General features: G+C 54.1%; 9 protein-coding genes across 9 annotated transcripts; 4 read left to right on the plus strand and 5 right to left on the minus strand.

Moving 5' to 3' along the window:
- Positions 1-109: 109 nt before the first annotated feature.
- Positions 110-2666, plus strand: ACET3X_003642 (uncharacterized protein). The gene has a single exon (XM_069448940.1). It carries the CDS (start codon positions 271-273, stop codon positions 2542-2544), a length of 2274 nt encoding a protein of 757 aa, XP_069310189.1. The 5' UTR covers positions 110-270; the 3' UTR covers positions 2545-2666.
- Positions 2667-5468: 2802 nt separating this feature from the next.
- ACET3X_003643 (uncharacterized protein) lies at positions 5469-6965 on the plus strand (the record flags this gene model as incomplete). The annotated part of the gene is made up of 2 exons (XM_069448941.1): positions 5469-5717; positions 5793-6965. The coding sequence occupies 2 exons, from the start codon at positions 5469-5471 to the stop codon at positions 6963-6965; spliced, it is 1422 nt and encodes a 473-aa protein (XP_069310190.1).
- Positions 6966-7415: 450 nt separating this feature from the next.
- On the plus strand, positions 7416-8165 carry ACET3X_003644 (uncharacterized protein; the record flags this gene model as incomplete). Its single annotated transcript, XM_069448942.1, has 2 exons — positions 7416-7874; positions 7938-8165. 2 exons carry the CDS (start codon positions 7416-7418, stop codon positions 8163-8165), a joined length of 687 nt encoding a protein of 228 aa, XP_069310191.1.
- A 303-nt stretch (positions 8166-8468) lies between these two features.
- ACET3X_003645 (uncharacterized protein) lies at positions 8469-9630 on the minus strand (the record flags this gene model as incomplete). The annotated part of the gene is made up of 2 exons (XM_069448943.1): positions 8617-9630; positions 8469-8556 (listed from the first exon to the last, which is right to left on the minus strand). Exons 1-2 carry the CDS (start codon positions 9510-9512, stop codon positions 8469-8471), a joined length of 984 nt encoding a protein of 327 aa, XP_069310192.1. The 5' UTR covers positions 9513-9630.
- A 930-nt stretch (positions 9631-10560) lies between these two features.
- On the minus strand, positions 10561-12822 carry ACET3X_003646 (uncharacterized protein; the record flags this gene model as incomplete). The annotated part of the gene is made up of 1 exon (XM_069448944.1): positions 10561-12822. The coding sequence occupies one exon, from the start codon at positions 12820-12822 to the stop codon at positions 10561-10563; it is 2262 nt and encodes a 753-aa protein (XP_069310193.1).
- Positions 12823-13096: 274 nt separating this feature from the next.
- On the minus strand, positions 13097-16198 carry ACET3X_003647 (uncharacterized protein). Its single transcript, XM_069448945.1, has 2 exons — positions 13878-16198; positions 13097-13824 (listed from the first exon to the last, which is right to left on the minus strand). The coding sequence occupies exons 1-2, from the start codon at positions 15906-15908 to the stop codon at positions 13477-13479; spliced, it is 2379 nt and encodes a 792-aa protein (XP_069310194.1). The 5' UTR covers positions 15909-16198; the 3' UTR covers positions 13097-13476.
- Positions 16199-19759: 3561 nt separating this feature from the next.
- ACET3X_003648 (uncharacterized protein) lies at positions 19760-21210 on the minus strand (the record flags this gene model as incomplete). Its single annotated transcript, XM_069448947.1, has 5 exons — positions 19760-20081; positions 20132-20526; positions 20581-20705; positions 20779-20874; positions 20931-21210. The coding sequence occupies 5 exons, from the start codon at positions 21208-21210 to the stop codon at positions 19760-19762; spliced, it is 1218 nt and encodes a 405-aa protein (XP_069310195.1).
- A 639-nt stretch (positions 21211-21849) lies between these two features.
- ACET3X_003649 (uncharacterized protein) lies at positions 21850-22856 on the minus strand. The gene is made up of 6 exons (XM_069448948.1): positions 22740-22856; positions 22669-22686; positions 22602-22614; positions 22469-22551; positions 22135-22418; positions 21850-22086 (listed from the first exon to the last, which is right to left on the minus strand). The coding sequence occupies exons 1-6, from the start codon at positions 22785-22787 to the stop codon at positions 22044-22046; spliced, it is 489 nt and encodes a 162-aa protein (XP_069310196.1). The 5' UTR covers positions 22788-22856; the 3' UTR covers positions 21850-22043.
- A 326-nt stretch (positions 22857-23182) lies between these two features.
- On the plus strand, positions 23183-27085 carry ACET3X_003650 (uncharacterized protein; the record flags this gene model as incomplete). The annotated part of the gene is made up of 3 exons (XM_069448949.1): positions 23183-26003; positions 26052-26914; positions 26966-27085. The coding sequence occupies 3 exons, from the start codon at positions 23183-23185 to the stop codon at positions 27083-27085; spliced, it is 3804 nt and encodes a 1267-aa protein (XP_069310197.1).
- Between the last annotated feature and the right edge of the window lie 238 nt (positions 27086-27323).

Below are 27323 nucleotides of genomic sequence, written 5' to 3' on the forward strand. Positions count from 1 at the left end.
AGCGCGTTCTAGAGCTGAACAACTCCGGATTCTGATAGCGAGCGAGCGGTGAACTCTACCATCTCAGGGGCATGCGTTGGCAGGAGCTGCTCATTCCGTGAGTATATATGGGCAATCTTGTCTCGCCATTGTTCTCTTCATCCACACATTCTACTTAATTATCAAACTCTCTTTCCTACACTCGTTTTTTCCTATACTCTCTCACCCAAGTCATTCGTTATACACGATCATATTTATACCTAATATCTAATTCCAACACCAACCATCACAATGAAGTACGCACTGATCTTCGCTGCCACTGCAGCTGCCTACGAGGCCTATGGTGGATACGGTGCGGATGTGGAGTCCAGCTCGGCTGTCAAGCCTAGCACCTCCGCAAAGCCTATCGGATACACCACTATCGTCCCAGGCTATGGCAAGCAGCCGGTCACTGTGACTACCCAGCACCAGCCGTACCCTACCTGCGTTTCTCCTGCCTATGGCGGCAAGGACTGCGCCAAGTGGGATGAGGACGCCTACGTATCGACTGTGATCAAAGACTACGACAACAACTACGCTACAATCACCAAGACAGCGCAACCTGTTGTTGTCTACCATACCAAGAAGACCATCACCCACTCTGCCACTGCTACCAGTGGCTACGCTGCGCCGACCGGCGTTGCCTACAAGAACGGCACTGAGGGTTGCTGGTACGAGCTGTACGAGAAGATCGAAGAGGTGCCATACAACCAACTTGGTCCCCACGCGCTTCCTGGATACCCCGGCTCCGGCCTCTACAAGGAGGGCGAGAAGAAGCAACCCGTCAACGTCAAGGAGTACAAGGGCGGAAAGTGGTCTGAATATGTCCACGAGTACTCCTACGGCACTCCCAAGCCTGAGGTCACTACCTACGAGAAGCCCGGTGTCTACACGATCCCTAGCAAGGACGTCACCATTGACCACCCAGTTACCTACCCTGCTGAGGCTACCAAGACTGCGAAGGCTGGCGAGACATGCACCTACGGAGGTCAGTCCATCGAAGCCAAGCAGACTGGTTACATCACTGGTGCTTATGCTGCCTATGAGACAAAGGTTAACGGTGGCAAGACCGTCACCGAAACCGTGATCAAGCACACCACGATCTATGCCTCCACCACCGGCAACTATGAGGTCGCGAAGCCCACAACCACCGTCTACGACCATGACACCGAGGTCGCATACCCAACTGCTAAGCACTACGAGGCAGGTGTCTACCACCATGAAGCCAAGACTGTCACCGTCACCAAGCCCGGACAGGCCTACACTTGCGAGTACGAGCAGACGAAGAAGCACGAAGCTACCTCAACCCCCAAGAAGGGCAACGACCACCCCGCCTACCCTACCTCGGTCCCTGCTCACGACAGCTCCTACGGCCACGGAAAGCCATCTTCGACCCCTAAGCAGCCTACCGAGGGCCAGAGCAACTACCCTTCGTACCCTGCCACCCCCAGCAAGCCCACTGAGGGCGAGCATAACCACCCCTCCTACCCGGCCACTCCTGAGAAGCCTACCGAGGGTGAGAACACCTATTCCTCTTACCCATCGACTCCCGAGAAGCCTGTCGAGGGTGAGGGCAACCACCCCTCTTACCCTGCCGGTCCGGTGAAGGGTCACTCATCTTCCGTTGAAGAGTCTTACCCGGCTTCCACACCTGCAACCATCTACACCAAGCCATCCTACAACGGCGGAAACGCATATGGCGAGAATGGAAAGTCGACCACGGCTACTGTTTCTTCCAAGGAGCATGCTTACCCTGAGTCTACTCCTGCCTATGGTGCTGTTTCCTCGGCTCCTGCTTACGGTCCTGGCTCTTCTGCTCCTGCCTATGGCACTGCTTCTTCTGCAATGGCCAGCTCCACCCCTTGTGAGAGCAGCTCTGCTTCCTCAACTCCTGCCGAGTCCTCTGCCTATGGTGCTTCTACCCCTGTTCTTGAGTCTTCGATCTACAGCGCTTCAAAGCCTGCTGAGGCCAGCTCTACTCCTTGCGAGAGCAGCACTGCTTCCGTTACCCCAGCCAAGTCTTCTGCCTACAGCGCTTCTACCCCTGCTGCTTACACCAAGCCATCTTACAATGACAACACCGGCTACGGCGAGGATGTCAAGTCGACTCTCTCTACCATCTCTACCAAGCCTTACCCGGCGACCACTCCCGTGGAACACTACCCTGCAAGCGCCAGCTCCACTCCCTGCGAGAGCAGCTCCGCATCCGTAACTCCCGCCAAGTCGTCCGACGTATACAGCCAAGCTACACCGTCCCCAGCCAAGTCTTCGGCGTACAGCACCCAGGTTTACGGCGAGGCTTCGTCTACTCCTTGCTCTTCCACTGTAGAATCGACTCCGACTCCCGTCCACCCCACGTCTGCCCCTGCCTATGACAACACTCCCTACCCTGCTGGCGCCACTTCCACTCCTGCTGTTCCTGCAGCTTACCAGCCTACCCCTGCTGAGGGTTACGGCAAGCCCCAGACTGGCTACGGCAAGCGTAGTGGATTGAATGAGCGTCGCCAGATTGCTGCTGCCAACTAGAAGCGCTAACGGTTTTCTTGTGTAATTTTCGTTGTGTTGGGAAGTAGATAGAGAAAGCGGATGAAGTCAGAGCATGTGTGTAGAATCTAATGGAAAATCTTAATTACACATTTTCATTTTGAATCATGTGTGCGCTAATATTTGATGAGCACATGTATTGCGGACAAGAACTTGGTCATTGTGGGTTTAATATCGTGACGTTATATTATGTCTATCATCTGTTTTTGTTCATCAAGCATTCTTGGTCCAACGGTAGGATAATTGCCTTCCAAGCAATTGGCTCGGGTTCGACTCCCGGAGGATGCAAAGATCTTTTTTGCTGTTTTCGCGAATCTTTCTTTTGCTTTTTGCTGTCACGCTCCGAAAGATCACCACGCAGCGGACTTTGTAACCTATAAAAATGGTTTGTAGGAAGACGTCTTCTTTGTACAAGTGTATCACAGACCTTCTTAGATCAGGGGTGCTTTGTTGGGTGCTGCGGCGTCGTAGAAGGCTCCTGTAGATTTGCGCGTGTGTCCATTTCCTTCCACACCCCGCTCAGTCTGGCATTTGCGACAATGCGCTCACACGTCAAGCCCACACTACCTTTCTTCTTTGTCTTCTCAGCCGCACTACCGACTTTTCATCACCTCACATCCAGCTGGTGTGCGCCCACAGGCCTGGAACAGGCGAAAGCCTTGACGTGACACCACGGTGCGGGGTGTTGGTATGTTATTAAGCACCATGTCGCTTCTGGCTGGTGGCTTGTCAGCAACACAAGCCATCAAGCAGCTATGTCTGATGGGGATTTCTTGGTACTCGAGAGCTTGTTTTCGATACAAGACGCGCATAATCACTTTATCTCGCATGGTGGTCTGAGAGATGCATGTTCCGCCATGGAGGACTACGATTCCCGCGGGACTTTGTAGCTCTGTGACAGTCCAACGCGACATTGCGTAACAGCTGTTGGCAATTTCGCTCTATTCCGATGCGACTGACGTGATGGATATGGAAGTAGGCACCAACTAACAATTGATCGCACGAATTTCAAGGAGCGCGAGGTGACCACTCTGGCGGACACAACCTTGGAAGTATTCGCACCCCTCAAAACCGGTGACCCCAAAATTGCCGTCCAGAGGCATATCATCAGCATTGATTGGCTTGCCGCTAGCCCTTGATTGCAGCGGGAGCCTCTCTAGGTCTGGGTTTTCGGTTAGATGCGTTGGCTTTGCAGTGGACGGTGGGGCTCTAGACGCTCGCTCCGAAGTGGGGGGTCGGTGAGCTTGCTTGAGGAACATGGCGAACTGGAGGTCCCGCCTGATGTTCGAGGCTTCTGATTGGGTGCAATGCAGCGATATTGTAACAAGTCACCGACATCTTGTTTGGGTTGCGATATGCGCCAAGTAAATGGTGAGGACACAGATCAAAGAGAATGACGAGAACGGTTTGCGGCGTAGGTGTTATATATTGTGCTGACGGCCTGACTTTTGAGCCTCACATCCTTTCATCTGCAGTCATCTTTTGTCAATTTCGTCTGTAACAGGCTGCTGCTCTCTTGCGCAGAGACGAAGCGCACTTTGCCCACATCTCAACTGCTTGCACATCCATCTGTGGCCAGCAACATGGCATCTCACAACCAGCCTATGCCGCCACCAATCCGAACAAACACTGTCGATTCACAAAAATCACAGTCCTCGGGTCAAATATCCCCACCGTATTCCCCAGCGTCACCAACGGCCCGCGCGACAGCTTCGCCGACCGAAGAGTCCTTCTTCGGTGCTATTTCAGCACGCCTTCGTGGTCGCTCACGAAGCCGCTCTCGTGAAGCTACGTCTCGCAAAGCCTCCAAGTCGCCCATGGTCATGCCGCCTAACCAAGCACCTTGCGCACAAGGGCGTGCTTCCACCAAAAGTCCTACCAGTTCGACACGGCCCGTCGCAGTGCCGGTACAAAGCGGCAGGCCTAGCATACAAGACGCGGGTCGGCGGAGTACAAGTGGAAGCGATCCATGGAGGGGACGGCACTCGAACGATTGGTTGTTCAATGGGTACTCGCTGACGGCTTCAGCCAAAGAGCTGGTTCAGCGACGGAAATAGACCAGACGAACGATTGATGGTACCGCTGGCTGCATCACACCTACTGGTGAACGCCTGGCCAGATTTTGATGAGCGTAACGATGAATGATGACGAGATGGTTGGATGAGGTTATGCGCAGATTATTCTGAGTACTGTAATAATGAGGCGCGGATTCGAGCTGGCTTCGACGCTGCTATCGGTTTTGCCTTCTGCTTTCTTTTCTGTCGTTACTTGGCTGTATAGTAGCTTTGAGCATACCTAGGTACAAATTGATATCAGTATGAAATGTCACCGTACTTCGTTTGACAACTTTTTGTGCGTGTGTCCTCACCGATGTGTTGTGATTTCACGAGCAATCATGCTGTTCTTGGTCCGAGTTCTTAGAGTTGTCGGAGTTCATCAGCACTGCCTCTTTTTACATAATCGGCCTGACTCGCGGGCGCTGCTCCGGTTCCGCAACCTGCCATGAACCAGGTACCAGCTGATCTCACCACTTCGGGAGTACCTTCATGTCTTCAGGTACTTCTATGAAACTCCCGACAGTACGCGATGACGACTTTGATACCGGACATGCCTGCGTTGAACGCCGTGCACATCATCTCCTATCATCGGAATTAACGACATGATACTCCAGGTCGCATAAGCACTACGTCGAGTTCCGGACTACGACCCACCACCCCTCCATCACTCCCACATGAGGTTGACCATTCGTCGGTACAAAAACGCGCATTCAGAATCTGGAGGACAACATTCACTACACCGAATCCGCTTGTCACCCAGGGTTTGCATAGAGCGAACGTATACTTAAGATTCAATCGCGATCCGTTCCACCCTCCCTCTCCTGTACTCCATCCATACTCGCACCTACCATGAAGCACGAACGCGCGACTCTCCCAACACCTACCTCGTCGGACTCCTTCTGGCACACCGAACCGAATGAGTTCCTCATCGGCCACTGCACAACAGAGCAATTACCTGCGGAGGCTGACATCGTTATCGTCGGGTCAGGAATAACGGGCACAAGTGCAGCCAGGTATCTCTCGGAGGATAAGAGGGCTTCCGGTAAGAGCATTGTTCTGCTCGAGGCTAGAGAGGCGTGTTGGGGCGCCACAGGAAGGGTAAGTCGACTTCCCAATGTCACGATCGTCCGATTGGAACCTATGGCGCACATTTGCTGACGATTGCGCAAACAGAATGGCGGACACTGCCAACCCCTCCTCTTCGATCGGAGTAGCGACGTAGCCGAATTCGAACTTAAGAACGTCGCTGCGGTGCGTTCCTACATTCAGGACAATGGCGTGCCTTGCGAGTGGCGTGACGTAACTGGCTGTCGCACATTCTGGACCGAAGAGGCGATGAGCGAGGCCGAGAGGGAAATCGAACATCTCAAGAAAACAGCACCTGAAATCGCACGCCATGTCACAGTCATTAAGGACAAGGAGGAATTCAAGAAGCACCGTGTCGCACCCGACTGTGTTGGAGCGACACTAAGTGAAGGGGCTGCGAGTCTATGGCCATATAAGCTAGTTACCTTTGTTCTCCAGAAGCTCGTCAAGAACGGCCAGCTCAACCTACAGACCAAGACTCCCGTCACCGAGATTACTTCGTCAGACGGCACGCACACTCTCCACACGCCTCGCGGCACCATCAGCAGCAAGACAGTCATTCTCGCCACGAATGGCTACACGTCCGCTCTCCTACCCCACTTCGCCGATCTCATCGTCCCCTGTCGTGGGGAGATGTCAGCGCTTTTCCCACCTGCAGGGATGACCCTCTTACCAGACTCATACGGCATGGTTGCGGCTCTAGGCCAACCAGCAAACAATGATGACTATCTCATTCAACGTCCATTTGAGGGCGTTCCAAACCCTGGTGGTCATCTGATGTTTGGTGGCGGCCGCGGAGCAGGACACTTTCCAAGCATAGGCATCTCTGATGACAGTGTAATTGATGAAGGCTCTGCTGCATATCTCCGCAGTGCGCTGTTGAAGGTGTTGGAGTTGGGTGGGCAGACAGAGGGTCTGAACGAGCTTAAAGCCGCGGCACAATGGACTGGTATCATGGGTTATTCGCGCGATGATCACCCGTGGGTTGGTAAGGTGCCGGATAGACAAGGCTTGTGGCTAGCCGGGGGATACACAGGACACGGTATGCCAAACGGTACATTGTGCGGCAAGGCCATTGTCGACATGATACTTGGTGAGATTGACGGCAAAGACTTGACCGCCGTGCACGAGGAGATGGTTCAAAGGGCTGACATTCCCAAGAGCTACATTCTGACAAAGGAAAGAATCGACCGAGCAAGACAGATGCTCACAGTACAGCAACAGGATGCACAGGGAGTACACATGAACGGCGTCGTGTAGATGTCAATGATAAGACTATTGGCCCGTTTTCGCACCGACTCTAGTCATGTTGAAAGTGTTGACCTTGCTCATCTTACCGTTTTGACTGAAATGTACAACGTGGTCTTACCGGCCGTGGAGCCGTTATCGCCATGTCTTGTGACAAACTCTCGACTCTCTAGGATCAAAACGTGCGGACAATAGCGTCTAAGGCGCGTGGGCGCTACTCCGCTTTCCCGGGATCCCACCCCCCCCCCCCCCCCCCCCCTAACTGGAGTACCAAGCCCGATCGGATTACCAATTCCTTGCTTCACGGTATCACCCACAAAACCTAATAGATCCAAGTGAGTGTCAGCATACCGTATATAACTAAAGAGATAACCACGAAACTTATTCTCGATCTGATAGTCACCTCCACTCGAGTCACCATTGCAACTGCGCAAACGCGATCATCAATCCCCAAACTTTAACATGGCAGCTCACCCTCTCCCCCAAAAGATTGGCGTTGTAATCTTTCCCGGTTTCCAACTCCTAGACTGGGCCGGCCCGTTGGACGCCTTCAACATCCTGTCATCCAGCCATACCCTCACCCTCTGCACCATCGCCTACACGCTAGATCCAGTGCCAACCCAGAACTCTATGCAAGACCAACAAGGCTCTCTATTCTCGCAATCCGCGGTTCCAACACACACATTCGAGAATGCACCGGATGATCTGGATGTGTTGCTCCTCCCAGGAGGTCTAGGAGCACGCGGACCAGACAGCGACGCGTGGATGAAGCCACAGGTTGAGTATCTAAAGAGATTGGATTTGAGTGGGAAAGGAAGTATCAAGTGGATCCTGACCGTCTGTACGGGCAGCGAGATCCTGGCTCGGACTGGCTTGTTAGATGGCAGGAGGGCTACGACTAACAAGCGTGCTTTCAACGTTGTATGTTGAACCTCCTCTCGTCTATGAATCACATCGGATTGGTGACTAACTATTTCATTCAAGGTCAAAGCTCAACATCCCAATGTCGAGTGGGTTGCAAAGGCCCGATGGGTTGTTGATGGCAATATTTGGACTAGCTCTGGTATCTCGGCTGGTATGGATCTGGCGTTTGCGTGGATGGCGGAGGTATTCGGTGAGGAGACGGCGCAGTTTGTGGCGGATCGCAGTGAGCATGAGAGGAACGTGGACTCGGGGAATGATCGGTATGCGGAGAGATGGGGAGCTGTGTAGGACGGGCAAAAGTGGTGTGGAAATCGGTCTGCAGAGAGGGCAGATGTTTCGAAAGTGACAGTTCCTGTATTTGAGTAAATCAATCTACTCAAAGCTTCGGCAGGATACCTCCCTCTAAACTACCATGTCAGGTTCTGAGTGGCTAAGTAGGCATTGCAGTGTGAAATAGAAAGGTATTGTCTATAATGGCTTCGCTATGCTAAAAGGCTATCAAGATCATAGTGCTAGTATTCTACGGAGCGACCGTTACAACAGATGAACACATCCACATATCTAACAATGGCGATTCGAAAAAAGAAACGGCTACTTGTTACGGCGGAAAGCAGCAAAGGGAGGGAAGAAGTACGCAGGGTGAAAGCACACAAGCACGGTGCAAGCAATAGCTAACATCCTGTATATCGTTGTTAGTGTCTTGTTTATGGGGTAAAGGACATGGATCATTGGAACTTACATGCCGTCGAGCAAGAGGAACTCCTTCTCGTTTCGCATGAGCGCGTTTCCCCATCCACCAGCCATCTCCGGTAAACGGTAGATGCACCGAATAAGCACAGTAGTGTATGCCAACACGATCATCCATCCGAACAGCTTGACCTTAGCAAGCTTCACAGCACCAGTCTCCTTGTCCATTTCGTACGTGCTCTTCTCCCCAATGGTATTGTGTTGGTTCTGGGCCTTGCGGTATCGGAAAATGTAAACGAGGATCAGTCCACCACACACAGCCATGGTAACGACCTGGAACGCAATACCAGCTACGATGAGGTTGTTGCCGGCGTCGATAAGCTTTCTGTTGTTTGTACCACCCGCGGCCGCCAGACCGCCACCGCATGCCTGGAGCACAATGGAACCAAAGTCGCAGCCGATGAAGATCCAGGGATAGAGACGTGCCTTGATGAGTGAATGCTGGGGTCCGCAGTACAAGACAAAGTACTTCAGAGTGAGGTAGATGGCAGCCGCAACAAAACTAGGACCGAGGACAAGACAGCAGATTTGCAGTTTGAAACCAGATTCGCTCCAGGGGTTGTCGTTCATCATGACGCGCCCAGCGTAACCTGCGGCTTCGAGAAAGGTACCAACTGCCAGTGCAGCCGTGTAGGTCCATGTCTTGCTCATAATGCCAATGACCAGCGTGCCGATACACAGGATGGCGAAGAGGGCGCAGAGAAAGGCATTGCCGCCTAGGTTAGGACGGTACCCGTATAGCGTTGCAAACACTGGACATTCTGGGCTGACTTCTAAGCATCGTCGGAAGTCTCCTTGCGGTCGGTCTTCTGCCGCGGACACGACGACGAGTAATTGCGTTGCTATAGCGAGCGTGGCCAGCAGGCCTGTTCGTGCGTAAGAACGCATGGGGTCGGCGAAATAAACCTAGAACCAGAGCAGCAGAAGGAGAAGAAGAGGATGACGACAACGACAACGGTACGGAATGGGAGAACGTTGTAAAAAGAGATCCAAGTAGACACGGGCGACATGGAAGATGGACTAACTATTCCGGTCGGGGGGGGGCTGGCTTACCCAACGCCTGGCCTTTGATCATGCATTGTGTACGCCCACCTACCGTATACACCGTGTTCATGTTCAAACTGCGCCTCTAATCTCTTTTTGCCTCTTTGAAGCTCTAAGCGAGGTATGCTTTGCCGTGCTTGACCGCACGCCATTGGCCTCGCTTAGAATCATTTGACGTGGCCAAGGCGTCAGCGTCAATGAATTCGATGGGCCGCGGCTTTGAAGAGGAAATCAGACCGGGTGTATGGGTCGCTTAGACACCGTTGGACCTCCCTTCTTCGTCTGCACGTATCGAGATGGTAAGGTGGGGTTCTCTCATTTGAGTGGTCAGAATGCTAGGCATCTGTACTATCGATATTTTTGGTTTAACTTGAGACGAAACAGTTTCTTGGTGACGTTACGACTAGTGACCTCGTGGTGTGGCGTCGTTCGGCTGCAGTTTACGGGTTCTGGCCGTACGGGGTTTGGCTGTTTAGCCGTCCGCCTTCTAGTGTTTCGGAGAAGGACGCGATAGGCTGTCTCATCCTCATCGCGAAACCTTCATGAGCGCAGGCGCATATAGGGCGGTTGCTTATGGTGTAGTCTCCTAAACGAGTAGAGGTGAGCAGGCTTGGTCGCTCGCAGCACGTGTAGATCGCGCTAGTCCTTCACTGGTCGACAGTGGCTGACATCTTGATTAGCACTGACCCCACTCATATCGATCGGGCCAAGCAGCGAAGAGCAGATAGCACCAGTAAATCTCGAGAGCACAATGGAGCATCGAGAAAATAAGGTTGATGTTATCTATGCTCATATTCGTGATTTCATAAACCCATGCCGCAACTTTAAACGCCATCTAATGCAAAAAGCCCGCCTGAAACACTCAGCAATGCATCGGATATGTACATCTTCCTCAACCTTCAACATCCTCTACCCTAACCCACCGCTCTTCCAACGCAAGCACTACCAACTCCTTCGCGCTACCCAATCCCTCTTCCCAACCCAACGCGACAGGACATAGCAACTCACTGACCCTCTGCAAGACCTTGTACAGCCTCATAGCCTTCTTCTCAACTTTCTTCGTATCGACCTCATCGCGTTTAGAAACGATAGGACGGGACGAGTCGTGATGTGGTGGGGAAGAAATAGCGGCGAGATGATTCAGTAACTTGTGGAGCAGAAAGTGCAACCAGACGAGATTTGTTTTAGGGTGGAAATCGCGCCAAACGTCGTTGTCTTCTTCTTCTTCAGGCTGCACCTCCTCTTCTTTGAGACTTTGCTCAATATCAGGTACAGCCTCGTCCTTGTGCTTCCTGGGTGACCTCCGGAGCGCTGGTGGCTCCTCGTCTCCAGAGTCGAAGCGAATGTGATTGTTCTTTCTGGGTGAGCGTCGGGGCGTTACTGGCACTTGCTCCGGCTCCTCTTCGTCTTCTTGTCCCTCTTCCTCCTCATGCGCTGCGTCAAACTGTTCGTCATAGATAACATGCAGTGGGTTATCGAAGACTGCCACACCGCGCATGTAACGGTATATTTCGTACTGGTATTCCTCACTTGCGTCGCCATGGAAGAGCGCGAGATCCTTGTTGAGATCCAGATAAGCGACGTCGACCGTTTCTTCAGTTGCAGACGCGGCCGTGGAGCTTGAGACATGCGACATGGTAGATAGCCTTCGGGACTGGGGCAAAGAAGCGAGGATGTCTGCGCGTGACAAGGTGTAGTCGATGACCGTTGTATCCAGACCCGTGAAGCGGAGTTTGCGGCGCAGAGGGTCTTTGATAGAGGGCTGCATCACGTCCCCACCTGTGCGTGAAGATCGGACGCAAATGTTACCGAGATGCAAGTCGCGATGCTCGAACCGACATGCCTCTTCTGCTTTCCCTACACTAATCGCCACGCCCCAGAAGACATCCCAGGCTTCCCATATCGAAGACATGCCACCTGTTTCCATGAGCTTCTCAACATCCGTACCAGCGTCCTGCATCTCTACCACCGCCCAGAGCTGGAACTCATCATAGCTGGCCTTCTTGCTTGGGTCAGGAAACTCGCTCTTCTTGCCACGTGGCCGTGCTTTATTCCATTCCTTCCACGCATCGTTGAAGGAAGCCGAAGGTCTACCTTGCACAATTGTAAGGTCGCGGAAGACGGTAAAACCAGGAATGTGAGTGAGATTCTGAAGGAGCTTAACCTCGGAAGCAACGTCATCAACCTGTGACTTATAGGCATCATCCTGTTCGCGTTGTTCCATCTCCTTCTCTAGCTGGGCCTCTCGATCGCGAACTGCACGAGCATGCAATTGGCTTGGTAGAGGCACAGCTGGTGGCGTCTTGAGCGCTACGACTTTGAGCACCGACTCTTCTTTGACTCCGTTTGCGGGCGAAATCGCAGATAATCTGTATACTTCCGAGAAGGAAGCTTCTGCAATCTTGGTGACTTCAAAGTGCGGTGCCAGCTCGTCTGACCACTCCTGAAACCCTATGACCTTCTTTCTGTCGCTGAGCGCCAACAGTGGGGAAGCATACGCGGTGTAGACATCCTCGGGCTCCGGTGTCGGCTCGGGCGTAGGTAAGCATCTTGTTCGTTGTATGGACGCTTGTTTCGAAAGAGCTGGTTCTATCTGTACGGGGGTTACTATAGGTGTGGCAACAACGTCTTGGGCCACCACGATAGGCACCACACGTTTCTTCTCCTTCTTTGGTTTCGGGGTTGGTCGGTCTAGTTCGTGGGCATTGTTCATAGCGTTGATGTTGCGGTCGCTAAGTACCTTTCGGGGTTTTCGTGGTTCCTTGAGTAGCTTGGACTCGTCCTCCTTCGTGGCCTTGATCGATAGGGCTTGCATGCTCTGTTCCAAGACATCCTCAAGTGGAACGGCATTCTCTTTTATAGTATCTTCAATGCGTCCAGGCTTCGCTTTCCGTGATTGCGATCGTTTTCTCGAGGTACCCGCATCTTCCGCAGGCTGTGTATGCTCTATTCGTAGTTTTCCCAATCCCTGCTCCAACACCAATATGTCGTCTCTTTCTGCTTCTGTTGGCCGTTGTCGATCACGTGCTCTGCCGCTAGTCGCATTTTTGTCCTCAACTTCTCTGTGCGCAGCCTCTTTCTCGGGGGACAGGAACTTTGTGAATGCTGTCCGCTCTCCATTCCTCTTCTTTCCGTATACGACTTTTGCGGGCATGTTTGGGAGGCTGAGCGAGCGGTAAGGTTTGGTTGACGGTCAGTTGAGGCTCCAGTTGCGAAGTGCCAGGGTTTGGAGGGGTCCACGACGGAAAGTCTAAGCGAGCCGTTTCCCTGGCAACGAACAAGGCCCGGCGCGAAGCTTCTCCTAAGCACGACTTGTGAGGAGCCATCATGCGCATAAGAGAGTGACGTAGTGGAAGGCCCAAGAAGATGCACATTGGCAGGAAAAGCGATGATACACTGGAAAGACTGTTTATGGAAGCCAGCAAACGGTTCCGCAGAATTAACATTAAAACCAACAGGTTCTCTGTATTCTAACAGGGGCCTCTAAAGCATCCTCCCAATGCGATATCAAACAAACGCTCTCCTCAAACAAGCGTTCAAATCGTGTACGTGCAAGCGACAGTCCAATCTCCCTGCACCAGACCTAGAAGCAGATTACATACGGAAGATGCCCAGATGACCGGCAGGGGGGCAGAAACAAGGCGACCAAACGCTGGAGACAACAAGATGAATGTATTGGACAGTTGGACAAATGAAATATGAAGCCCCTTGAAAAGCGCAGAAAGGGCGTTGAAAGTAGTGTTGTGACAATTTACAACCAAGTAGCTGTTGGTGATTGGTAGGTAAGAGGATTCGTGAATGGAGAAGCTCAGATGTCTCCACTGTCAACTTTAGCTGGCGGTGTCTCAGCCTCCTCTTGTAGAATGGGCTGTTGTGGTACGACACTCAGACTCTTGCGTTTGCTCTTTCTCTCGGTGTCTCCGTCTTTCTTTACGCCGTTTGTCTCTGGATGCGCGGCGGTAGTCGGGCTCAGGCTGCTGCTCGCCTTCTTGTTCGGAGCAATGCTTGCGTAGCTACCGGAGAGCTTCGATGTGCTGTCGTTGTTCTCAGACTTGTCGGCAAAGTCCTTCCACTTGCGCCATCCGTCAAAGTCAATCAAGGCTTGCATGCAACCCCATTCCTTGACCTTGCGCTCGAGCCAGACAAAGTTGACAGGCTATGACGTGTGTTAGTGGGAGTGCTTCCGTGTACAACATGACTTGTTCTTACCTTTGTCAAAAAGTCGTTACAACCAGCCGCCAGAGCCTCGTGTCTGTCGCTCTGCAGCGAGCTGGCTGTAAGTGCGACGATAATGACGGGGCTTTTAAACATGCCCTTGTCACCAAGACGATCGTCCTCGACCAGCTCGTTTTGCTCCTTGCCCTCTGATCCCAGTCTGTTGTTGGGGGCTTCGCTGCTGCCACTGCTGAAGACACCGATGCTGTTGACACGCTCCAGCCGCCTAATCTCTTTTGTTGCCTCCAGGCCGTTCATGACGGGCAGCTGAATGTCCATGAGCACCAAATGGAATCCACCTGCCTTCCACTTGGTTACTGCCTCTTTTCCGTTCATGGCGCGCTGCCACCGCACCTTCAAACGCTGCATAAAAGCACCCAGAACTCGCAAGTTGATGATGTTGTCTTCTACAATCAGCACATTGATGGGCGGCACTGAGCCGTCCAGAAGGCCGGCCGGTAGGCTTGGTTGCTCCAACTGTGCCTTTCTCCGCTTCTTTTTCACGACCGGTTGAGGTGAGGAAATACGGGGGGTGGGTGGGGTCGATTCATGGAGGGTCTGCGAGTGCGAGGCAGGATCAGCTGAAGCGGGTGGGGTGGGTATCGGGTTGTTCGAGGCAGCAGAGTTCTTGGCTTCGGACGCAGAGGAGTCGTGGCGCGGGCGGTTTTGAGGGCGGGTGGATGTCGCTGAAGAGGGAATGCCGCCGCCGAGGGTGGTTGGGGAGGCCGTGTGTGTTCTAGGGTACTTTGGTCGGTGGGCGTGTAGCGGCCCTCGTCTGGTGCCGCCGGGTGACGGGAGTGCAGGCAGCTGTCCCGTATTGAGGACAGCTATCGAATGAGGGGCATGGGGTAGGGGAATGCGGGCTTCGCGCTCCTGGCCCGAGGCAGCTGGAGAGGGAGCGATGACGGGCATGGGCGGGAAGTACTCGGTCTGGGCATGGAGGCCATCCTCGTGGTGGGCGTAGTACAAGGGCACACGTGGTGAGGGCTTGGGGGTCCGCCGTTGCGGCACGTCGATGATGAGGGCCTCGTGGACGGTCTGGCCGCCAGGGAAGTAGGCATCGAGGGTGCGGCACATGTCCTCCTCGGGGCCGAGGGTGCGCTCGCCTGCGCGCTGGGAATCGCGGGGGATGATGCGCAGCGTCACGTCGGGCGAGTCGAAGCTCCTGCCGAGCGAGTTGGCGTACTTTTTGAGAATCATGTCGCGCACATCGTCGACCAGGTCGTCCTCGCGGATCTGCACCAGCGTGGCCGAGGCACTGGGGCGCTTGACCCAGATCTTGCGGTGCAGCATGCCTGCGCTGAAGGGAGCGGGTGCTCCGCCAAAGTAGTCGGCGACGGTGGGCGGCCCAGTGGCTATGGCAGCCTGGGGGATGTCGGGGACGAGCAGCTTCTTGATTATCTGCGCATCGGTCTTGTTGACGACGGACTGGCGGCGGACGAGCGTGGGCGATGGCGGATACGACGTGTTGGTGCTGGCGGCGGGGGGGACGTCGCTGTGGTGGTGGTGGTGTTGGTCGTCGCTCGGTGCGGAAGAAAGCGATGGTGGCTCTGCGCGGTCGAGCTCGGCAGGCGGGTGCACTACGGGACCAAAGGGCGTGGGCTCCTCGAGCGTCACCTTGGGACACACAATGGGCACGTCGTCGGCGTCGGCTGAGGGCTTGCGGGCGTGGGTGCTGGCGGCGCTCGTGCCCGTGTACGTCGAGTGTCGATCTCGCGAGGTGTTCAGGCTGCCAGTGCTCCCGTCGACGTCGGCCTGACTCTCGGAAGCCGTTCCCAGTCGCAGCACTTCCGACCTTACCATTCGTGGATCCCCTCTCGTCTCGTCGCCAGCGTCGGCCCTCGTCGCCTCAGGCAGCTTCTGGAGCGAGATGCTTCTGCGCAGCGAGCTGGGCGGTGGTGGCTGCCGCTCGCTGCCCGCCGACGACGTGATCGAGCGTGCACCGCTGGCACGGGTCGACGTCGCGCTGCTGCGTCGCAGCAGTTTGGACCGCGCATTGTGCAGCCGCGCCTTGATACTGCTCATGCCAGCAACGAGCCGGAGGCGGCCAGCATGCAGTTTGGAGAAGCGCTGCGAGGCCGTTGCGTTGCGAGAACTGGGGGAGAAATGCTGGCCTGACTTATTTGGGTCCGCGGCGCTGTGAGAAGCTATCGGATGGCCTTGGCCGCCTTTCCATCACTCGCACGCAATCTGAACGACTCGTGATGCGGGGAGGCGAGGGAGGGGGGCACACGAGGAGAATGGACAATTACGATTAAAACAAGAAGGAAAGGGGCACGACCAGATCACTACAAGACACGAAAAGGAAATGCGACGTGTTGTGCTTCTTTGCAAACAAGTATTACCATGTTAATCTCACAGCGCGCTTGGGCCCTGGGGGAGCCTTCACCCCTCTTGCTCTTGACACCGCCCAACTTGCCACCTCCAAGTGTGACCCAGTCTGGGTGTGTGTGTGCCCTACGCATGCCTTATCCTAGAGACGTGGCTCGCCCAATGTCACTCGACGCCTTCACTCATTGCCTGGAGTCGTCTTCACGGACTATCCCAGCACGTTCCTCGCCAACTCATCTTGAGCCAGAGCCCACTGGGACCCTCCCAACTCCTATTCAATCCACACCCATCGTAAGTAGCGCCCGGCTCACCCGCGCACCCATCGTCGATTCGCACATGGACTCCCGCGTGCTTCCATCGCCACACATATGCACGCTGTCGAGATAAACTTGATGTCACAAACGGCCTACACCACATCCGGTTCCCGTGCGCCACTGTGGCTGATGAGGTCTCGTTTCCACCCCCATTGGTTGACATGTGCAAATTGCGTTACAATCGAATGTTGAGTGCATGAACACAGAACTGTACGACAAACCTTGGGGTGCCGAGTGCATCCGTGCTTTCGTCTGACCGTGCAAGCTCCTCAAAGTCAACATCCTTAGTCACTAACGACGCCGGCACGACTTATCCCAGCTTCTTGCCGGACCTCCCGATAAGCCAATTCTACATCGCAAGTTCAGTATGAATGGTCCTCGTGAGGACGACCAATCCGCCTGGTCACGTTTTGCACATATTCTAGCAACATCATCGCGAATCCTGTGCGTCGTAGGTGCTGGACTCAGTGCGCCATCCGGCCTGGAAACATGGCGTGGAACAAATGAAACATGCGATAAAGTCAATATCAAAGAGCTGGCGTCACCCAAAAAGTTTCGAGAAGATCCAGTCAAAGTGTGGAACTTTTACGGCCATCGCTTACTTGAGGCATTGGCGGCTCAGCCAAATCCAGCACATCATGCGCTGGCGGCTCTTGCTAGGTGGCACGGAGACTGGTTGACTGTCAATCAGAATGTTGATGGTAGGACGGTCCTCCTAGAAATCAAAAACCGTGCAACGGTGCGCTGATCTGTTGTTAGGCTTCTCGAACAGACCAACCATCTCACATCAACACTGCTCAGCCTTCACGGCACATTGAAACGCGTTCGCTGTACCGTGTGCGATTACCAAATTCATGTCCAGAAGCCTAACGATATTCCTTACTTGGTGTCACTAGCTGATGCTGATGAGCGATCACCCTCGGTCTCATTATCTGATCTTCCACACTGTCCCGAATGCGCCAACTTATTGCGTCCCGGAATTGTTTGGTTTGGCGAAAGACTCGCAGCTGGTGCACCGGACAGAATCGATGAGTGGATATCCGAGGACCGCGTTGATCTAGTGATTGCTGCTGGTACGAGTCTGAAAGTTTTTCCAGCTGCAGAATGGGTGAACACAGTGCGGACTTATGGAGCATCTCTAGCTATCATGGACACAGATGAAAAGCACTGGGTCAGGGATGAAGATGAATTGAACGACGGCGACTGGCTCTTCTTGCAGGATGTCGCGATTACGCTACCGAGAATACTAGAACTCATCAAGAACCAGTCTCAAACAACGAGCCAATAGTACCATCATATTAGCTATAGGTTACACCTGGCGATATAGGTACGCGGCTGCGCGAGGGACGGGAAAATAGTTAGCCCTCCAGGGCTTAGTCTTCCAACGTTAGTAAGAAGCTAAAACCAGCCGGGGTAATACTGGGGCCGCTAGCTCCTACCTCATCTTCACTCGATGAGTTTAGAACCATCTTTCTCACCGCACCATACGACCCTCGACGCCGCTACTCTAGCCTGAGTCCTCGCATACTCCGCTCGCGTTGACTACCTCGGCTACGGCTGGCTACGCTCTAACTATCAACAACCGTATCGCAGAAGCAAGGCTCTATCAACAGCTCTGGGCGAACCATACTCCATATGGTCGTACCCGAAAACAAGCGATTTCTTGCTGCCGGGAAATCCGGGGTCGTTTATGAGATCGATCCAGAACGCGTCCTAAATGAGTATCACGATGCTGACGCTTGCGAGACTGAGCATATCGTTTACAAGCGACTTGGTTCACACCCCAATATCGCAAAAGTGCTGGAAATGCGGACGGATGGATCTATTGTTCTTGAGCGAGGTACACCACTTCGGAGTATCTGTCGATCCCCCTTTGCAAATGAGATATCGATTGAGAGGAAAGTCCGCTGGCTGAGACACGCAGCAGAAGGCTACCGATATTTACACGCCCAAGGCATCATTCACGCTGACGTCGGAAGCCACAATTGGATACTGACAGCGCAAGATTGTATAAAGTTGATCGACTTTGAAGGCTGCGGTATTGATGGTGGACCGGCAGGATCCTGCTACGAATGGTTTAGCTACCGGCCCTCGATACCCCGGGTGAGTCAAGGCACGGATATCTTTGCATTTGGGTGTGTCATCTACGAACTTTCAACCGGCAGACCGCCATTCCATGAACTCGAAGCATCAGATGATCGATATAGGCAGGTCGAAGAGCTATACGCAGCTCAACAATTTCCTGATATTACAAATCTTCCTCTTGGCTGGCTGATACAGAAATGCTGGAATGGTAACGCAAGCTCAATGAGCGATATTATCATGGATCTTGAGGCGTTTCCCACGTAATTGATCATGAATTGTCCTTCCTCATAGCCACCAACGAGCTAGACCACTAGCACTCGAGGAAGCGAATTCAGAAGGCGTGCCCATTGGATAGCCATACAGCGCATTGATCAGACTCACTCCAACAACCAAGACGCCATACTAGTCTTGTGAAACGTCTCTGTTGCAGTTCTGTTCCATCGACCATGGAGTAATCACGCAACAACTCTTCTGCATACGGCTTCATATAGCACCCATACGAGCTTGTCTTCCACATACGACCATAGATTCAAGAATATAGCGCTTCCCGTTCGCTCAGCGGTACTCAAGCTTGTAATCGGCGGATTAGTAGTCAGGTGGGTGACCACTGGCGAATCCCCGCTGTTGTATGTTTTTGCCTTGAATTTTTTGCCTGCTAATTCGGACTATCTATCTACTCTCATGTGCACCAAGACAGCAGCACACAGAGTAAGGAGGAGGAAGACAGTCTGAACTTGTGATGAGACATTGGTGACGCTGCGGGTTATGCTACTGAAGATACCGTTCCACCTCAACATTAACATCAACATTAACATCAACAAGTCTTGGTGATTGAACGTAGACCATCATGGTGGTGATGATGAGACGCTCGTGTTCAGTATACTTTCGCATTTCATGTGAATATGCGCTTCGTGCCGAAACGTAACAACGCTATTCCCCCAGCACGTATATCGTGCGTAACAATGGGGGTACTCGTCATAGCAGGAAAAACAACCTCTCCCAAACACAGAACCCCATTCCCCTTTCGTCTACAAAGCTTCGTTGTGGACTCAAGGCAACATATCCAACGTTCCCCGTCTATCTTCGTTTCGCTCTTCACGTCATATCCAAGACTCTCTACCCTCTCCTCGTCTCTCCCTGTGAGGCCTAGAAATCCTTGAAGCTCTCCTCCCACTTGTCGCTCAGTTCCTTGGTATATGGTTCTCTCTTCTCCGACTCCGGTTCGTATTCATCAAAGTTGCGTGTATCGGCGGGCCCCCTTAGGTGTGGCACAATGGGTCCTTGGACTTCGCGGTTGTACAGCTTCACCCAGTCAATGTTCTTGAACCACTCGTGTTGTTTTACGCGTTGAGCACCGCCGGCGACGTTGCCCAGTCGCTTGGATGTGTCGACTGTGCAGAGGCCAGAGATGAGGTCGCGCGCAGTGGGGGACATGGCAGAAGGGAAGCGCACGCGTCCTTCTACGATTCTGGGACATGTTAGCAATCGGATCTTGAACGTGGAACGAATGCCGCGTACTGCTCGTAGATCTTCATTGGATTTTGGTCCCAGAAAGGCGGTTGTCCGACGAGGAACTCGTAGACAAGGATACCAAATGCCCACCAATCGACTGCTGTGCCGTGGCCTGTGTTCCGAATCACCTCGGGTGCCAGATACTCGGGTGTGCCGCAGAGTGTGTAGGTCTCTCTATTTTCTACCTTCTTAGCAAACCCAAAGTCGACCAGCTTGAGGTGGCCATCGGCGTCTATGAGAATGTTTTCGGGTTTCAGGTCGCGGTATGCAACGCCTTCCCTCTCATGGAGGAACTCTAGTATTAGGACAATTTCGGCGGCATAGAACTGTGAGGTGGGCTCGTTGAATCGCCGTGCTCTCCGCAGGTAGCTGAAGACTTCGCCGCCGGGGCAGTAGTCGAGCTGTCCGTCGTATCAGCCAATGACCAGCGCTCGTGAAGACGCGTCACTACGTACCACCATGTAGAGGGAATCCAGTGATTGGAAGCTTGCGACCATGGTCGTTATGAAAGGGTGGCCGGCAACCTTGGCAAGGACATTGCGCTCGTTCCGGACGTGCTCGACTTGCTTGAGACGGATGACTGGGAGGGTCAGTAACTGTAGTAGCGGCGCATACCAAGAGGCTCGGTCCAGAGCGCATCGAGAGCGACGTACCATCGACTTTGCGCAGGATCTTCAAGGCAAAGACTTTGTTCTCGTCGCCTGCCTTTGCGTCCTTTAATCGCACCAGCCACACGCGCGCAAATGTACCTGACGTATAGTCAGCGTCCCATCTCGTGTCTGGCGGCGTGGAGTCGCATGCGCACCCGTGCCCAGCGTCTTGATCAGCTCAAAGTCTTCCTGGCGCAGGACCTTGGACGAGTGGCCCACAGGCTTCTTCTCCGGGTCAATGTCAATCTCGTCGGGGCTGAGTGTGTGCTTTTGCGCCTCCCATTGCGCCAGCTGCTGCTTCTCTTCCTCGCGCGGCCTGTCCATGGCGGAATCGGTGCGGTCGTGTAGCGGGCCAGAATGCGACGGTGTAGAGGCCTCCTTCTTGTCCCGGTGGTGTTGCATGGGATGCAGCATGTTCTTGAAGGTAGTCGTCATGGTGGCGGGTTATGCGACGGCAGCAGCGACGGCGGCAGCGGCAGCGGGCAGTGGGAGCAACAGCGAGGGGGTGGTGCGAGGGGCGGGTGCGATCGAGGGTTGCAGTGCTGTCAGGGCTCGTCCAGGAATCAGTAACTCGAGCAACAACACATGGCAGCAGGCGACGTCGGCGTTGTTTGTGTAGTAAGCAAGCGTATCGTGAAAGTCGGCCAGGCGGAATGGCCGGGCTCGTGGCACTCGAGAACCACGGCCAAGGAGCAAGTTGGACTATAAGCGGGCGCGACAAGGTGCTGCGCGGGGTCACTGACTGCAGTGTGACGCAGGGCGTGGGATACGGCGTGCAATAAAGGTGACGCCTGACGAGACGGCACGCCACGTTTCCGGGGAGCTCGTTTAGGATTACCCAGCTTGTATTGTCAGAGTACACAATCAATTCCGTCTTGTTGATACGTTCACATGCATACCGAACCGAGAGAAGATTGTTCAAGTCCAACTCGAGCCTTGGACAACGCATTAACGGACATGACGATCCACCTAGATGGTTGCAGCTTAAACGGCCGTCTTGGTCCCGGACAGCACCAACGCAAGTTCTGTCTATCCCCAACATACTGCGATCTTCTGTCAAATTCGGTTCAACACAGGAATAACACGCTATTCGATTGTACTAGATTGGCCCAAACGCCAGTGTATTGCAAACCCAAATACTGCAACTCCATGCTTGCATGCTCGTCAACTGTTTCTACACCATGTAGTCGTACAAGATCCATCTCCGTGTCCGCTTTGTCCGCTTGTTCGCTATAACATAAAGTTAAGTGATTCTCACAGGGCTATGCTCAACCACTTGCGCGGGTGTTGAGGATAAGGGCGACAATGAGTCTGGATATGTTAGTCATTGGCCAGCTGTGCTCAGTCGCATCGACGTACCCGTAGAGACCCAGGACTTCAGCGAAAATGAGAATGAGGACCATGCCGACGAAGATCCTCGACTGGCGCATGAATGAGCGCACACCGGCGTCTCCTACAATTCCAATCGCGTAGCCTGCAGCCAAACCTGACAATCCGACAGACAGGCCAGCAGCCATGTGCATGAACCCAGCATACAGCGAGTATGTGTTGTCTGGCGGCGGCTTGATGTCGCTGGCAATCAGGACGGATATGACGAGGGCGTAGACGGCCAAGATACCGGACATGACAATGGGGATGAGCGACTGATATGGTTAGACGGAGCTCCGAGGTGTGCTCGGTAAAGAAGTCGCACCTTCATAATCAGGTCTGGCCTGTATGTTCCGATACCCGCGATGCCGATGCCTGCTTTGGCTGTGCCATAGGCAGCTCCCGCGCCTGCTGCCGTTAGCTGATGCACGTCGAGGTGGTTGTGTCGGGCGTGGTACATCCAAAGATCATCTGGCCAGAGTTGGTATATTAGTTCGACAGCTATGTGGGAGCAGTGCCACTCACAGCAAACGCGATTCCGCTCTGCTTGGAGGTTAGCTATGAAGTCATCAGCACGGCGAAGGCGAAGCACTCACCATGCCAAAGAATGGCGCGAAGCTGGGCGCGAGCTCGTTTGACGACATGATGCCTGCTCGGAGTAGACGCAGGTATTCGGGCGTGGTTTGGGTGTTGGGTAGTCGGGAGCGGCGCGTGATGGAGGATGCGTTGAGTGATTGATAGTCGTTGCGCTGGGCGTCGTAGGAGAGAGGGCGCTAAGCCGCTCTGGGGCAGCACCTGGCCAGCGCTTCTCACATACACGATGCATGGATACGACTTACCCCATACTCGCCCTCATTCCGCCCACGCCACCGTAACCACAATCTTCATCCCCCGACGGCCGTGGGTCCTCGCTGGGCGGCCTTCACCCCACCTGTCCGAGTCGCCCTTGCTCACACACACCCGCACCCTCGCACGCACAACCCCCCGCGGCACACAGGCCCGACCGGGCAAGACTGCGTGAAGAGAGAGAGAGAGAGACATGGCCGACTACGGGAACCAGCAACGTCCAGAATATGCGCGCGGCCCCAACCACGGGCAGCCCTCGGGCGCGCGGGAAACGGCCTTCACCAACATCTTCGGCGCCAGTCCCCAAATGGCCGGCCGCTCGCAGACCATGACCTCGCAGTCTCACATGCGCATGCCCGACCGAGCTGCCACAATGTCCAGCCAGACGGCCGACATGATGCAGCGCGCCCCGCCCATACGCCAGCCCGTCAATGGCTACGACCGCCGCCCTCACCCTCCGTACGACCAGCGGCAGGGCCCCAGCCCCGGAGAGCAGCGGCCCATGGACCCCCAGAACCAGTACAATCGCCCCATGCCAAACGGCTACGGCCAAGACCCACGATACAACCAGGGCCCGCCGCAGCCTCAACGCCAGCCCCAGCCGCAGTACCTCCCCCAGCCGCTTCGCCCAGAGCGCCAGCCCTACGGACAGCCCCAGCGATTCGACCCGCGAACCTCCCCTCCCGGACAGCCCCCCTTCAACAAGCCTATACCCAATCGCTTTCCTGGCCCCCCTGGCCCTGCCATGAACTCGGATCCGTATCGCTCGCAGTCGCTTGCTCTGAACCCGCGCCCGCAGTTCACTCCTGGCGGCCCTTCGCACCCTTCGCAAGCCAACACCTTCCGCCAGCAACCATACATGAACCACATGGCACGAACGACGGCCCAGGGACGTGTGGTGCCAGAACGCCCCGACGAGCGCACAATGTCCATGACTTCGTATACCCATGTCCCGGAGCACACACAGACGATGAGCGGCAGGATTATACCGAATCGGAGGCGAGAATCCGGCGGCTCTGAAATGGCACCGGGCCCGCCCGGACACGCACAATCCCACATGAACGCTGGCCTCCCGCAAAACCCCAGAAGCATCAGCCAAGGCAACATGCCGAACCAGTCTCGCACCATGTCCATGGCCTCGACCATTGTGCCCCCATCGGAGCGGACAAGCACCATGTCTTCCATGACGTCGCGTCCCGACTCCACCCAGACCCTGGGCAGCAACACCAGCAACAACAGAACCTCCAACCAGTCCATGACATCGCTCTCGCCAGCCAATCAACCCCCTGCTGCTCAACGGCGCGCCCCTCTCGTCTATCCCGCCTTGCTATCAAGAGTCGCCGAAACCTTCCAGGACCGAGTTGGCCTGTCAGAAAAAGAAAAGGACGGGCTTGTGTACAAGAGTGCCTTTACGGGCGCAGATGCAGTTGATCTCATCTCATTCATCATCAAGACGACGGATCGCAATCTAGCACTCCTGCTCGGCCGTTCCCTCGACGCCCAAAAGTTCTTTCACGATGTCACCTACGCCCACCGGTTGCGAGATTCCACCAATGAGATATACCAGTTCCGTGAGACCATGGTCGAGGACAAGTCTGAGATCAATGGCGTCTTCACCCTGCTAACCGAATGCTATTCTCCCACGTGCACACGCGATCGCCTGTGCTACTCAATCGCTTGCCCGCGCCGCCTTGAACAACAGGCTCGCCTCAACATGCGCATTCAGCCTGGTCTTAAGCGTGAAGAGTCCAGGGCGAGTTTGCACGAGGACAAAGACAACGAAGAGCAGAAGCTCTGGATCAATACAGTGCCCAAGGAAATCTCCGACAGTGTATCGGAGAAGGAACAGAAACGGCAGGAGGTCATTTCTGAGCTCATGTACACTGAGCGCGACTTTGTGAAAGATCTAGAGTATCTCCGAGACTTCTGGATGAAGCCCCTCCGCAACCCCGCCACGTCACCCATCCCCGAGCATCGCCGCGAAAAGTTTGTCCGCACAGTCTTCTCAAACTGTCAGGAAGTCTACATGGTCAATTCTCGCATGGCCGAACAGCTTACCAGGCGCCAGCAAAAGGAAGCCGTGGTTCGAAACATTGGAGACATCTTCCTCGAGTTTGTGCCACATTTTGCGCCTTTCATCAAGTACGGTGCGAACCAGCTCTTCGGTAAGTACGAGTTTGAGCATGAAAAACGCACAAATACTGGATTCGCCAAGTTCGTCGATGAAGTAGAGAGGATGAAGGAGTCACGAAAGCTCGAGCTGAACGGCTATCTTACCAAGCCAACAACGAGGTTGGCCAGGTACCCATTGCTCTTGGAGAACATCGTAAAGTACACTGCCGATGATAATCCGGACAAGGAAGACATTCCCAAGGTTATCAAGATCATCAAAGAGACTCTGTCAAAGGTCAACGTGGAATCCGGAAAGGCAGAAAACCATTTCAATCTGATGCAGCTCAACAAGGACCTCAAGTTCAGGCCTGGAGAGTTTGTGGATCTGAAGCTGACCGATGAGAACCGGCAATTGGTGTTCAAGGGCACTCTGAAGAAGACTCCAACAGAAACGACTGGCGACATCACGTGTTACTTGTTTGACCATGCTGTCTTGTTGGTCCGGGCAAAGACTGTGAACAAGCGCGAAGAACAAAAAGTCTACAAGAAGCCCATACCGCTAGAATTGTTGGTCATCACACAAATGGAGGAAGTAAACCCCAAGTTGGGCATTTCGAAGAGGCCATCAGCCAACTTGATTGCTGGAAAGGCTATTGCCGCTGCTACTCCAAAGAACAACGACCCGAAGCAGCAGGGATATCCCATCACCTTCAAGCACCTTGGAAAGGGCGGTTACGAGTTGACACTATTTGCCAGTACTCCCATCTCCCAGCAAAAGTGGATGGAGCACATCGACTCGCAGCAGCGAAGTCTGAGAGAGCGTAGTAATATCTTTACCAAGACCATCGTCAATGAGGGCTTTTTCTCTCCGACCATCAGAGTCACTTGCGCAGTTCCGCTGGGTATGTATTCAATCATCGAACCAAAAGTTACATACTAACATTTAACAGACGGAGGCCGCAAATTGGCTCTTGGCACGGATGCTGGTGTTTATGTCGTGGAACGAAAGCCAAAAGACGCATCGATGCGGCCCAAACGTGTATTGGATTGCAAGGGCGTAACTCAAATCGAGGTTCTCGAACAGCACGCAATCGTGCTTGTCTTGGCCGACAAGACGCTGTACTCTTACTCGACCGAGGCTCTCGAGTCAGACGAATCGCAGGCTATGGTCAAACGACCACGCAAGATTTGTCACGCCAACTTCTTCAAGGCCGGCATCTGCTTGGGGCAACAGCTGGTTGCTGCAGTCAAGACATCCGCGCTCTCGACGACTATCAAGGTGTACGAGCCGAAGGAGCAGATGGGCAACAAGAACAAGAAGTCGGGATTCGCAAAGATGATGCTTTCTACCAGCGGAGCAGACCAGCTCAAGCCGTACAAAGAGTTCTACATCCCCACCGAATCGACGTCGATACATTTCCTGCGGTCCAAGCTCTGCGTTGGCTGCGCGCGCGGTTTCGAAGTCGTCAGTCTGGAGACGCTCGAGACGCAATCGCTTCTCGACCAGGCAGATACCTCGCTCGACTTTGTCGTACGGAAGGAAAACATCAAGCCGATTCACATCGAGCGTATGGCAAGCGAGTTCCTCTTATGCTACACGGACTACTCATTCTTCGTCAACCGCAACGGCTGGCGAGCAAGACCCGACTGGAAGATTACATGGGAGGGCACGCCGCAGGCGTTTGCCATCTTCAATCCGTATATTCTTGCTTTCGAGCCTAGCTTTATTGAGATACGGCATATGGAGAGCGGAGGTCTGGTGCACATCATCACAGCCAAGAATATCAGATGGCTGCATACATCAACACGCGAGGTAGGTCAACTGCATCAGACGACGTCTACACGGAATGCTAACCATGTCCAGATTCTATACTCTTATGAAGACGAATTGGGCACCGATGTCATTGCCAGTCTTGACTTCTGGCAAACTGCAAACGGTGGAAAGCAGTCGCTCGATGTCCAGCGCGCATATGAGAAGAGCTAGGCTTGACGGTAGCCCGCAAGAAACCTTTACGTCGAGCCTCCACTCTCGAACACATGAGCACAAAAGCCGTAGCGACTGCATAGCTATAGAGCTACAAATGCACGACCCACCCCGCTGACGACTGCGTTGCAGTTCTTCTTGTCATCAAATTTGTCAACGGTGGCATACGGCATCACGGTTAGGAAGCTCAGGAAGTGCCTCGATCGAGCCGCGGGCGGTGGCAATGGATTGATCACGT

Source organism: Alternaria dauci, chromosome 2 (genome assembly GCF_042100115.1).
Source record: "Alternaria dauci strain A2016 chromosome 2, whole genome shotgun sequence".
NCBI classification, from domain to species: Eukaryota; Fungi; Ascomycota; class Dothideomycetes; order Pleosporales; family Pleosporaceae; genus Alternaria; species Alternaria dauci.

Bases quoted from the DNA above. Each gene is read 5' to 3' on its own strand.
- ACET3X_003642 (XM_069448940.1), top strand. From the start codon at position 271: ATGAAGTACGCACTGATCTTCGCTGCCACTGCAGCTGCCTACGAGGCC.
- ACET3X_003647 (XM_069448945.1), bottom strand. From the start codon at position 15,908: ATGAGCAGTATCAAGGCGCGGCTGCACAATGCGCGGTCCAAACTGCTG. The intron at 13,825-13,877 runs GTAAGAACAAGT...CACACGTCATAG, and splicing joins GTAACGACTTTTTGACAAAG to CCTGTCAACTTTGTCTGGCT.
- ACET3X_003649 (XM_069448948.1), bottom strand. From the start codon at position 22,787: ATGTCGTCAAACGAGCTCGCGCCCAGCTTCGCGCCATTCTTTGGCATG. The intron at 22,419-22,468 runs GTGCGACTTCTT...TAACCATATCAG, and splicing joins GGCCAGACCTGATTATGAAG to TCGCTCATCCCCATTGTCAT. The intron at 22,087-22,134 runs GTACGTCGATGC...TAACATATCCAG, and splicing joins GAAGTCCTGGGTCTCTACGG to ACTCATTGTCGCCCTTATCC.